Raw genomic sequence first — 12,918 nt, forward strand, 5'->3', positions numbered from 1 at the left:
AATCTTTTCAGGCACAACAGAAAATGTGGGTTTTTGTATGCGGGCTTTACTGTACTTCAAATTGGTACTATGACGTATATTCCGACCAAAGGAAAACGCGCAGCCATCCGTAAAAGCCCCTGAATTTTCATTACCTTCCAGCTTCGGTATTTCTTAAAAAAGATTTCTAGCAACGTTTCGTAGCATAACTGTTTTTAAGGCCATATTTTTTGACAGATCTTGAAAGAGAAAAAGGACAGCCAGAAAAGTCATTCATGGTCTGACATGCCTAAGGATTTGCTTCGGGGTCTTCGGTCTATGCAAGTGGTCGATAACACACACTGGCTGAAGAGTCAAACTCTACAAAGAATATAACATATAATTTCAAGGGCTTGACAGCAAAGATCCTTTACACAATCCATTGGCCAAAAAAACTGAGTCTTAATGCCTATTGTCTAGCTCCTAAAATACATGCAACGATTCTCTTAGAATGTCCAACGGTATGATGACCAGCTCTTGTTTTTACACAGAAATTTGTTACTTTGAAAGGTAGCTCGTGGGTTATCTTTTTTAAATATCGGATGCAACTTGAGAGTAAAATGTTTTTCTCGATGGCAAAAAGCTGAATCGCTTTGGACAACTCTCCAGCTACAACAAGGCGTTCCACGAAAGACCAACATTTAGTTGCGCAAAGACAGACAGAGGAGGGGGTTAGTGAAAAGGAGACTAATTCAAGATTGGGTCTTGTTTATAAGTAGTCTGTCAATGTTCATCACAAAAGGTTAATGCCAGAGGAGACCGCTTGCTAGCAGCCTCAAAAGAACTTAAAACGTATCTGACGTATTATTTAAGATTATCCGAAGTATTTAGGAGCAATAATAAATAATGTTAAATCTATTAATAAGCTAATTCAAAAAGATCGATTTATAACTAGCAAACTGTAGGAATCTTCTTATATTATCCATACTACAGTTAATGAAGTTTAAGTTCATTTCTAGTTACACGGTTTCTCAAATTGATACATAAAACAAATATGACGTTATTTCTAAAAGATGAAAATAAAAAAAAATACGAAAATAATGCAATATTGATACCCTTGGCAAAGAAGTTGGCCGGGATGAGAATAGAAAAGACTTTGAGAACCACGTATGCTTACGAAAATTGGCCCCCAAACTGATTTGAAGTTATATTTAGGATCAGTGGCAGGGTGTGTACCTGATTTGGGGTGAATGCTTGTGATACCCACCCTGATGATTGCACACCGACATCGTTAACAGTGGCGTTCGAGCAAAGTTCGAGCAGCATGGACAACATTTTAAAATGCATTTATGCACGAAGTACCCTTTTTTGGATGGCCACTACCTTAGTTTTGAAAATGCTTCCGACTGCCACGATAATTGAAAAAAGCTAACTATATTTTTCTTCTCTAAAGCCTTCAGATTTACGCAATGCATTACTTTTTTACAGCTTTAGCAATCCCTTATTCTAATCTAATATATACTCTAAAATGAATGCTTAACTACTTCTAATGTAATTTAAAAACCCTCTACAGCTTAGTTAAATGTTAGTTAAATGTCCTCACCATCATACAATTAAACAATGTATAGATGCGCACGATTGCTGTCGATGAGCAGGAGCACAACAGAGGAAAATCACTATTGTCCGCGGCAACTGCTGACCAGGAGAATCTCGGAAGAACTCTCGGGAAATCTCAGGATAACTCGCAGGATCCCTCGGGAAGTATGCAGCATGATTGCACGTCACCGGAGACAAAGAAAACAGTAATATTTACGATCAACGGTTTTCACCACTTACAGTTCACCAGAATGTGAAGCAGCTATCTTAAATTAAGTGGCTTCGTTTTAAAAAGAACTGGCCAAGAAGAATCTGCAAAGAAACAAGATGCAATGATTACAGTTGCATTCTTAGTTGCATACACTATTATCTACTTTTAATACATTTAGCTTATTTGCACATTTACAGGTATTTCATGATTTTCTTTTTGGCTTTTTGATCTAAATACAAATACAAACATTGTAAACATATATTGCTATGGCGTCATCACTTAAATTCTCTGGTTTTTTTATAACTTTGCTTAGTGGTGTTGGTTTATAACTTTGCTAAAAATTAGAGAAAATGATAAACAAAAACTAAAAAGAAATAATACAACACCTTGACGAGTAAAAAAGTAAGAAATAGGTACTAGGCATAGACTGGTCCCTTTGGTTTTTAGCAGAAAATTGTCTGTTACTAGAAATGATACAACCTTGCGTTGAAAGGTCGAATTTAGATGAAAATCATTGCTTTGATTGTTGGGAAAAGTATTATTTCTAGCCAAGCAAGACCATAACCATCAGAACCCTAATGTAAGTGTCAAGAAATGTCACGCCTCACGTAAGAGAATTCGCCTGTCGTCTAGGACTGAATGTCTGTATCGTTATTTGTTTAGGAAAAAGCACCGCGAAAGACGTGCCCAACAAAATACTGTGGAATGTACAAAGTCTAGATTCTAATCCAGATCAAATTTTTTAGTGTGCTATGGTAGCATTTCCACAAAACGCAACACAAAAACCATTCTGCGAAAAGGTTACCGAAATTGAGCCATGAAGGGAACCTTTGAGAAGACCCTCTTGGCTTCTGATTGCCTGAAAGTTTCCAGCAACATAGCCGTCTGAAAACCCAATCTCTAGAGAAGGATGGTGCCTGTCACAGGTAGTGAAGATAGAAGCATGAGCGGCAATAACTATTAACTCGATACATATCATCAGAAAACAGTTTTATTTATGACCACATTAAGCGTGAAACTCGGAGTAGCATACAGGGGCGTCGTGGCGAATGAACTCTAGAGGGGGCCAGAAAGAAAAATTTTACGACAAAATTTCTTTGATTTATTTTAATTAAATGGAAGCATTTCATGTTAGTGTAAAGGGGAGGGGGGAGAGAGTAAAAAACGGTCTTGCTTAGCTGGAAAGATATTTAAAATGCACTTTTTATCTTGTCTCTATTTCTTCATACATATTGTGAACGTCCGAGGCACCTCGCAGCCCTATAGTTCTATAGATTAGGGCAAGGGTGTTACTACCTGAGGCGGCACCATGATTGCCGTAGAAAGGAAATTTTTTTATAATCTTGATGTTTCAAGTTCGCCGGAAATTGCGTTCTTTTGAGCAAATTTCAATAACAAAATCCTATTTCAAAATGGATATTCATTGGTCGAAAGCAATGGTATTAATCGATTTTTCTTGTTCTCCTTTCGAATGTTTTACCTTATGCAACATAAATGCAAACATTTTCAAGTCTGGGACAAAACTTTCAAATCTAGTGATAAGCACAAAATTGGCACTCACTGTTCCGGTCTGCAATATCATATAAAGATATAACTTATGACCAATATTGACCAATTTCCATAACCAAATTTGACCATTCAGGTTTCGGATTATAACTGATAAAATCCGAGCAGCAAATCACTTACCCTGGGTGCCAGAGTCTCCATTCTTTAGTCTCAGAAATATAGTTAGACATAAGTCACAGAAAAATTGTTGAGCAAGGATTAGCCGTCTACAATAAAGTATTTCCGGATTCATGAGGCTCTGGTACCCAGGGTACAAATCACTATATATCACTATATATAGTAAAAATCGGGAAATCCTTACTTAAAAGTGAATTGCACCTCGATAATATGGAAAGAACTTTCGTGCGGGTAATTTACGTCGCTGAGATTTTCGTTTCACTTCTCGGTTTTATCCACAGCTCAAGTTTTAAAAATTTTCCAACACAACAATGATTTTTCCGAAAAGCCGTCAGATTTTGAAACAAGAGGGGGCCACAGCCCCCCTGCCCCCCGTTCACGATGCCCCTGAGTAGCAACTTAGAACCATCTGTTCTATACACATAAAGCGTGTACAGCTCTGCCTTTATGACATCGAGCATTTTGACTAACTGGTATGACCAGATAAAAGATCTCCAAACACAGATCAATAACAGAAACATATATAAAATGTGATTGTTCGTCTTCTAAGTTTCTTTGGCTGATTATGCGTACATTAGTTTTTCTATAAAAATCTGATTCATGAAAACAGACAAACACTCGACGTCAAATGGTTACCTTACAAAAAAATATTGTGATAAAGAAATTGCTAAGTAAATCGAGAACTGCAGAAAAATCGAGAGCTGCTTTCATGCCACCGAAAGGAATTATTTTCTGCGTCAAAGTTAAGGGGTTTAGTGACACATCCTTACACACTCAACAAATTGCATTTAACTGCTACATTAGACGACCAATCAAGGGGAAACAGACATAGATTACTTCTAAAAATAACGGATTTTATCAAAAAAGTAGGCTAATCTCACGATAAGAAATTGCTCACAAAGTGGCTAGAAATAAATTGGATGTTTTAAGCATGTTTTTCAGCCTGGCCAGCACAAGCCGCCATGAAAAAAATTAGAAGTAGAGGTGTGGCACCAAGCAATTGAAAACAACGTGACATCAGCCGTCGTCGATTGAAGATTAATGATTACATAGGCCATAGGGTTAACAAGGAGTGTAAAGCACAATTCCTCGAAAGCAAAAATATACTGGCACTATGCAAATTGTTTCTTTAGCGTTTAAAATGAGAACATAATCCACTATCTTGACACTTTTATCAGAAAAATAGTTTCTCTCATGACCCTTTTCTTGCTTCTCTGAACATATTTCAATCTTGTTTGCAATATACTCTCTATCCTTCTACGCAACAAAGACTTCACCTGCCAGCTCCAGTCACATCTCCAGCCGGTTCCGAACTTTTTTATCAATGGTTTTTCTCTTCTTTCCGTCTTCTTATCTTTTAGCAGATTGGTCACGCTGTTCTGATCAATAGCTTTATTACAGAACTGAATGAAAACCTGGGTGAATCTTGCCATTTCGGGTCGATTGACAGCCCGGCAGCTGAAGAACCATACAGGCACGTGGCATAAATATTTCAGAAGACCGGCACATGATCAAAGGCAAATGTACATTAAACTAGCCAGCAAAGTAGAAAAATCATTGAGAGCTTCCTTGGAATAAATGATAATAAAAGCACGCAGGCAAGTTTTCGACCCCTTAACCAACTGATCAAGTTTACATACTCTCGATATAACTACTTGTCCTTCGATATCGTTTCGCTTTTTGGTCGGCTGACCAAATGTTGAAAACGTGAGCGTTATGAAATGCAACGAAACATTTTCCATTCCATTCACAAACGGTAATTCCAAAAGTGTATAAATTGTGAAATGAAAAATATCCTTGTGTGTGCAAATAAAAGAGTTGAAAAATGACGTCACAAGAATATAGTTCCAGAGTTTTAGAATGTTGATTGCATAAACGGAAAAAGCATTGTGAAATACATCTAAATGTGCAACTGTGAAACAAATTGGCTGGGGTATGCGAACAACGCACCAGGCTCTTTCTAAATGAAAATAACGCAATTTTACCTTGGCTATCAAGACTTTGAGCCAGGCCAAAATACTAGTAATCCACATGGGAAACTCAGCTTTTTCACTTGCTTTATCGCAGACAAGCTCAAACAACTGGTTTCGCACCTATGGATCTTCACGTTATATGGTCAAAGGTCTAAAATTTTCAAAATACTCTTTTCATGACGTCAAGTTTTGTACTCGAAAGTAACTCTCAAGGTGGCAGCTGATAAATTTAAAACAAATTGAGCCGTCATCAACTTTTAACCCTAATTCATGGCTCATAACTGCATGGAAGATAATTTTCATAACTTTCATCAGACTCTTAAAACTGAAAACATAGGTCTTATGAAACTTCTGCAAAAATAGGGGGGCTAAAAAGAGAGGCTAACAAAAGAGGGGGCTAGTTAAGAAAAGTCAATACGAATCAGCGACGTTTGGTTCATATTTCTATTACATACTCAACATCATGACTACTGTTGGAAAGATTTAAATCAGAGTTGGACAAGAAAAATCAGTACTTTAGCATATGAAGTTAGAATTGGAGATATTAAAAAATAAAATGTACATTTATCCCCTAAATATTTGAATTTTATTTCATGCCACTTCTGGCGTATAGAATCAAAGAAGGGGGGGGGGGTAAGATAGAGGGGAGGCTTATAACAAAAAATTATATTTGAGGGGCCTATTGAAATTTCTTGTTAAATGATGGATTAAACTGTTCAAACAGTTAAGCAGAAAAGTGGTGGTAATGGTTGTGTATCTTTACCCCAGCTTTGATCAATGGAAAATTTTTTCTCATCCTAAAATCAGGAATGCCAATTGAAACAATTACTTTTCAAGATTGCATAAGGTGAGAGGCTCTTGGTCTGGAAGATCAGTAATTCCAAAATATCATAACTTGAATTCATCATATCCCATACAAATTTTTTCTCTGACATTGTATATATATTACGGAATTTATATATTAGGCAAAATAAATTTCATTTGGAGCTGCTCATTTTAACATAGATGTGAAAATCTTGCATTTATTCAGGGGCTTTATCAAGATCCAATAAATACTATAATAAAGAAATAAAAATGATCTTAGTTTCAATGTTTTGACAAAGCTGACAATAAGTGAAAGAGGAGTCTGCCAAGCATTTTGGTTTCATGCAGGAAATCACCCTTGCCCTGCAAAAATCGAGCTGTTGATTGTAGAGTCAAATACAGTGAAATTCCACAGCTTATTGTTTAATCAGGATTAATGTCCTGTACAAAAAACAACTGATTTCAGAGGTATGTTCCTGAGGAAAATACTGCTGATTCTATTCAATACAGACAAAAGTGTGTTTTTTATCTGGTATGCTGCCAAAATGTATTCTTTGAAATACAAAGAAATCAATATATCATAAAGTGATTAAATTTAGAGAAACTAAAAACTCACCCTAGGCTGATTAAGTAATGGGGACATCTGGTGTAGCTTGGCTGCTTTCTGTCCCTGGTATTCTGTCACAAAGTAGATGTGTCCTCATGTTGTTCTTTCCTTTAACATAGACAAAACCACGTTCTTCAAATGTGAAGAAATCAGTCAGCATCTCCATTGACTTTTCTGGCATCTGGATTCTGCCTGGTACACCCGTGCTATCCATTCTGCTTGCCAAGTTGACTGTGTCACCCCATATATCATACTGGGGCTTTGTGGTCCCAATAACCCCAGCTGTGACAGGTCCTGCATTGAATCCGCACCTCAGAAAAAAGTTGAAGCCAAGCATGTTGCTGTTAAACTCGTTCAGAACCCTGAAAATGGCTAATGCAAAGTCTATCAAGTTTTTCAAGTGAAGATGTGGATGTGTAGGCTCACAGTTGCCGGTGTTGTTATTGTCGGGAACACAAAGGCCAGATGCTGCCATGAATGTTGTACCATGCACTGTCTTGATCTTCTCCAGGTCATCAAACTTATCAAGCTCTTTGTCAAAATCTGCAACCAATTCATGCAGTATTCTGATACACTCGATGCCACCAGCGAAATTCTCTTCATAGAACTCTCCAAAATTAACAATTGTTGCAAAAAGAACACCAACATTATCATAGTTCCTAGAACAGTGACTTTTGTACCTTAGCTGCTCAGACACATGGCGAGGAAACATGTCCACTAAAAGTGAATCTGCAACTCTTTTCTGATCAGATGCATTGTTCTTCTTTTCTGCAGCTTCTCTGTCACCAAAGTAGTTAACCCTAACACCGCCCTCATGTAAGCGATTTATCCAAATCACTAGAATCATCTGTATCATAATTGATACAATTATATCATTGGCACTGGTATGATCTGCTTCGCTACTTTTTTTGATACAGATTGAGCCTGACACTAGTCTCAAGAGTATGCAGAAAACCACAGAAACAACTAATGCTAAGGAAGATTTCATGATGTATGACAATTGTGTGAAGCTGCAGAAGTACAGGAGTCCAACTGTTATCAGATTGCTGAAAAGCTCAAACTCTTTTCTGGTCCAGCCATTCTTTTGACAATCATGCAAAGTTGCAAAGGTGACAAAAATGGGAAGACACATCATGAAGGCACCAAAAACATGGGATTTAAACCAGAGTGACGTTGTCAATTCTGTAAATGCCTCTTTGAATGTTCTTTTGCGTTTACTTGCATCAATGCTCATAGTTCCATCAATGCTCAAGCGCCCAATGCTGTGTCTGCCTTGATGCAATTCACTGTGGCTTGTCTGACTTGATGTGCTGTTTTCTTTGTCAAAATCTGAGAGAGGCTCTGCACACTTCTTGCTTGGACAACATGCTGCCATTGCAGATGCTCGCACACATCTTACCAGCAACAAAATTAGCATTACTACTCCAACAATTGGTGACAAAATAACTAAGGTTGCTGGAGGAGGTGAGAATATTAAATAGCACACAATCAGATTGACTAGAAATAACAGGGAAGCTGTTATGACATCAAAGAAGAAATGAATCTTTGGTGAAGCAAAGGTTGTTACTTTTGGATGTAGCTTAAAGTCTTTGAAGCACTCTTTTCTATATTTTGCTTCTAAAGCCTCTATCTTGAAATTTTGCTTCACTACTGTCAAAGGTGGATTGGTAAAATACTCCTTCTGTGTCTGTTTTCTTCGCATTAACTTCACAAGTTGCTGGTCATTCAAATCCCTCAAAGCATCTCTCATAAAAGCATCATTTAAGGTGAAGTTCAATTGTGCATTCAGTCTTTGAAATGGTAATGGAGTCTTTGCCAAATTCTGAGCAATTCGAAGTTGAGGCTTAGGGGGAGATGGTGGGGACTGTGCCCCTCCTTGAGACTTTCCAAGAAAATTAAGCTCAATAGAATCATCTTCTGCAACCGAGTAGGACTTTTGCCTAAGCATTTGTTGCTGATATGCTTCCATATCTTCACCATCATCAATATAAAAAGCAACTTCATTTGGACTTACTTTATCATTTTTTGGTGAAACACATATTTGGCTTTCATGCTTAACTTTCTTTCCATGGTCATCTCTATTTGGGTTCATTCCACTTTTTATTGCCTGCCTTAAACTTGAATCTGAATCTCTATGGGCCTTTTCCCTTTGCCAAGGCTTGTTTCCAGAAACACCATTCTTTCTTGAAACGATAAAATATGTGGGTAACAGTTGTCCATCTTTGTTAATGCTAATTCCTTCACCCTTTTCCACAACATATTGATTTTCAAGGAACTTCAAGGTGCTTTCTGATATGTGAACTTTGCCTGGCCTGCCTGATGCTTCCATACGATTTGCAATTGTTACATCATTAGACCAAACATCAAATCTTCTTCTTCTGTTTCCAACAATACCACACAAAACACTACCAGTGTGAATGCCAACTCTCATATCCACATCTTCCTTTGTCTCCTCTCTAAACTTCTTTATTTGCTCAACTATATCAAGGCCCATTTCAACACAACATATGGCATGGTACCTTGTTTTCTCAGGACAACCTGCCACACAATAATAACAATCCCCTAAAGTGCTCACTTTTTCACAATTATTAATATCAGTTAGTTCATCAAAACGACCAAACAGATCATTTAGGAGGTTCACCAATGTCTCTGCAGATTTGTTTGAAGACATCTTTGTAAACCCAACAATATCTGCAAACAGAATACTGACATTCTCGACCCTGTCCATATTAAAAGGTCTGAATGGCACCTTTGGCTCTGACACACCTCTTATCTTGATCCTTTGTAGGCCATCTTTAATTAGCCAATCGGCCACCACTTTCGGCATCACCCATCTTATCATTCTGTCTTTTGCCCTTTGCTCTATTTCCAGATCCCTTTTAGCAACAATGCTTTGACCAACCCTCCAAAATGTACTTCTTTTTTTCACTTGAGCCATGAAAAACATGGCAAGTCCAATCAGATGCACGCCAAGGTGGAGAAATACTCTAGTTACAATTTCAGTTGATGTAAGGTCCCCAAATGTCTTCTTGTCATTGACTGCAGCACTCACTTCATGGGCCACCGAGTAGAATGTGGCAATAAGCAAGCAAGCATACATTGGTAGTGCAGGTATTAAAGTATAGACAAGTAGAATTATGCTCGTAGCCAATGTAAATCGAGATGCATATGTTAACTCCTTATCAGTGATTTGGTAGAATGACAGCACTTCTACTGTGACGATCAACAAGACAAACACCAACGATATGAAAATAGCTTCCCTTGGCTTTCGGTACAGATTTGTGAATTTCGTCAGGAGAAAGAAGCAAAATGATATCAGGCTAGTCGCACCACTTCCTATCATCAATTTTTTTCCCGAGCCACTGATCCCTCTGGTAACTCCGAAATAGATAGTTAGTATGAGAGCGGCAGTTGCAACATAGAGAGCAGCCGATTTGAAACGTATTCTATCAACGACAACGACAAATCGCCTAAACTCGCTCTCCAAAACTTTTGAGTCAAATGACGGATCCCATATCCTATTTGATGCCCTTTCGAAGAGAAGTGGAAGGATGCCCTTCCTTTCGCGTGTGTCAACATGGGAAGAAAACGAAGGCTTGTCTGTTTTCGAGTTCGGATCAAGATGCGTCTGAAACGAAGTTCTCGAGGGTGGAGGAGACTCATTCCCTTCAGATATCGTACTGCTGTTGTTTGCACTAGAATACATCCCGGCTTAACTCTCTAGTTAAGAATGGAAGAAATTAACAGCAATCTGAAGATGTTGATCGGGTCAGTACTTGTGTCTTTGCCCAAGTCATGGGAACTCGTGCGAAACCAAAATAGATTTCTTGAACAAAAAAAATAAATAAATATGATTACTTGCGCGAAAAGAAAATTATTGTAAGCCAGTACAACAACGATATGAACAGGAATACTCAATATTATGCACGCCAGTACAGTGTAGGTTAAGATGTCTGTATTTACCTGCCGACATGCTCAAATCCGTGATGGCCTAGCATCTTTGAAACACATTAGCTGCATATCAGTCAGAATCAGACTAGGTAAGAGGCAACATCGAAAACGACTCGGATAGCAACTTCTTCCCACAACTCTGAAAAATCCTTGACTTTTACAATTTCTAGACAGATGGAAAGTATTTTGCGGCCAAGTTACGGCGGCACGGTGTATCGTTAATGCAAATACAAGATAAGCCTTCCTCAAATCTTAGTACAGGCTCAAAGTTGCAAAATGAAATAATCGCACGGACAAGCAGCCAATCAAGAAACATAGCTAAATTCATAGGCGATATGGCCCGTAGCTGCTCATTTTAATTTATTCTTTGCAGTGGCGGCCTGGCCCTTTTCGCCTAGGGGGGCCAACATCAAAATGGCGCCCTCCATAACTAACACTATTGTCTTTTTCCTGACAATATTGGCAGTCTAAGGGCGGTGCCAAGAAACTCAAAGTGGGGGGGGGGGGGGCGAGTTAATAGCTTTATTTGACTATAAGACCAACATTGGGAAGGGTCGGCGAGAGGTTGTCGGAGGCCCTTGTTATAACTCTGAATAAAAGCTTTCTTGCGAGCGTAGCGAGGTGACAATTTTTGCAACCACGCCCTTTAGATAAGCTTAAAATACATTTCAAAATATTTCTTGCAGTTATTTTCTTGAAATCGTTTAAAAATTCTGCTATTTTTAAGGCATGCTTTAGAACGTTAAATGAATTACAGTCTTAAAATGGATTTCATTACTTTGTTATAGGGAAAAGAATCCACCATATCGTTGTATCGTCGAGACAAATTGGTCCTTCCATGAGAAATGAAGAAAAAAGACAAAATCTACTGACCCCCACATGAGCACAGGGACGCAGATGAAATAATTTTTCATAGGGGTGTCAGGACAAGTTGGGCCGACTCATGTACAAAATTGACTGTCCCTTAGAAGCCAATCCAAGCAGATAAACTAAATAAAAATGTGTCAAGAACATGTTTGGGGAACTTTCAATAGACCTACGATGTGGTAGAATGAGAGTTTTGTTAATGCAAAACTCTTTGTAACTGTTGTGTTCATTTGGCACCTTGGAGGGGAATCCAAAGCGCCAGATAAAACATTTACCTTATACGTTTTGCTAAACTTGTACTTTGCGGCAGCTCAACAAGTTCAACACATGCATACAACTCAACTAACAGTCAAGGGGGAAATTAGGGGAGTGTAGGGGTAACAAATAATGGAAAGGGTCGGCCCTAGCCAAAAAGTGGAGAATTCCAGTTACTCTTAAGGCTAGAAAATGCGTTTCCAACATATCTTTGAACGCATCATGTCATTTGATACAAAATGAAGTAAATATTACATCGAACTTTAAAGAAATATTATTAAAGGCCAAAAGAAACGCAACCGTTAAGAAAATTAGGCCCGGCCCAACTTTCTTGTCAAAATCAATGTATGCCTCTTAAAAAAGAAGCCTGAAGTATCTACGCGTTAAAAACATGAAGTCAATGTTTTGAGTTAAAAGTCATCTGTTTAATTTATCCTTTATGAAAAAACCTAATAAGAGTTGGTTTCATTATTTTTTAGTTTTGAATGCACTTTTTAGCGTTATTTCTTGTTATCTTGTGCACTTAAAACTGTACGTTCGTGGAAGTGACTTGAGATATAATATATGGACTAATCTAGAATGAAGCAATTAAACAACCAAATTGTCTGTTAATTAGGTCTCTGAAGGCCAGCAGAGCCAAAGAGACTCTTCGAAAATCAAAATTTTCCTTGGAAGGGGGCATGAGTCCGGACACCCTAAACACAGACTGTCCCCCAACACCCTAAACACAGTCTGTGTGCACTTTAAGTGCTGTGTGCTCCACACAAAGAATTTAACTGTTAGTTTCCTGACAATCCTCTAAAAAATGGATTAATTTTTTCGCCCCTGGGAACAGTAAAAATGTTTTGTAGGGGGTATGGTGGCGTGCACCCCAATAAAGTTTTGAATTTCATGGCGTCTTCTTTGTCTCTGCAGACAAGTCGGTCGTATCAAACTTTTTTCAAGTTTTCGGCGCCCTATACAAGCTTTGGCCCACCTATAAAAAAGTCAGCTGGGGGCCCTGCCAGGCCCCC

The 12,918-nt window shown here is 38.2% G+C and overlaps 1 protein-coding gene across 2 annotated transcripts; it reads right to left on the reverse strand.

Moving 5' to 3' along the window:
• Window positions 1-709: 709 nt before the first annotated feature.
• Window positions 710-11,038, reverse strand: LOC135686651 (adenylate cyclase type 9). 2 transcript variants are annotated; one of them, XM_065202924.2, is made up of 3 exons: window positions 10,796-11,038; window positions 6,842-10,658; window positions 710-1,866 (listed from the first exon to the last, which is right to left on the reverse strand). In XM_065202924.2, exon 2 carries the CDS (start codon window positions 10,536-10,538, stop codon window positions 6,852-6,854), a length of 3,687 nt encoding a protein of 1,228 aa, XP_065058996.1. In that variant the 5' UTR covers window positions 10,539-10,658; window positions 10,796-11,038; the 3' UTR covers window positions 710-1,866; window positions 6,842-6,851. The 2 variants fall into 2 exon arrangements, with proteins under 2 accessions (XP_065058996.1, XP_065058997.1); XM_065202925.2 differs by having other exon boundaries at window positions 6,842-11,038.
• Between the last annotated feature and the right edge of the window lie 1,880 nt (window positions 11,039-12,918).

This window comes from Rhopilema esculentum, chromosome 6 (assembly GCF_057945365.1).
Source record: "Rhopilema esculentum isolate cy_ngs chromosome 6, ASM5794536v1, whole genome shotgun sequence".
In the NCBI taxonomy this organism is placed as follows: domain Eukaryota; kingdom Metazoa; phylum Cnidaria; class Scyphozoa; order Rhizostomeae; family Rhizostomatidae; genus Rhopilema; species Rhopilema esculentum.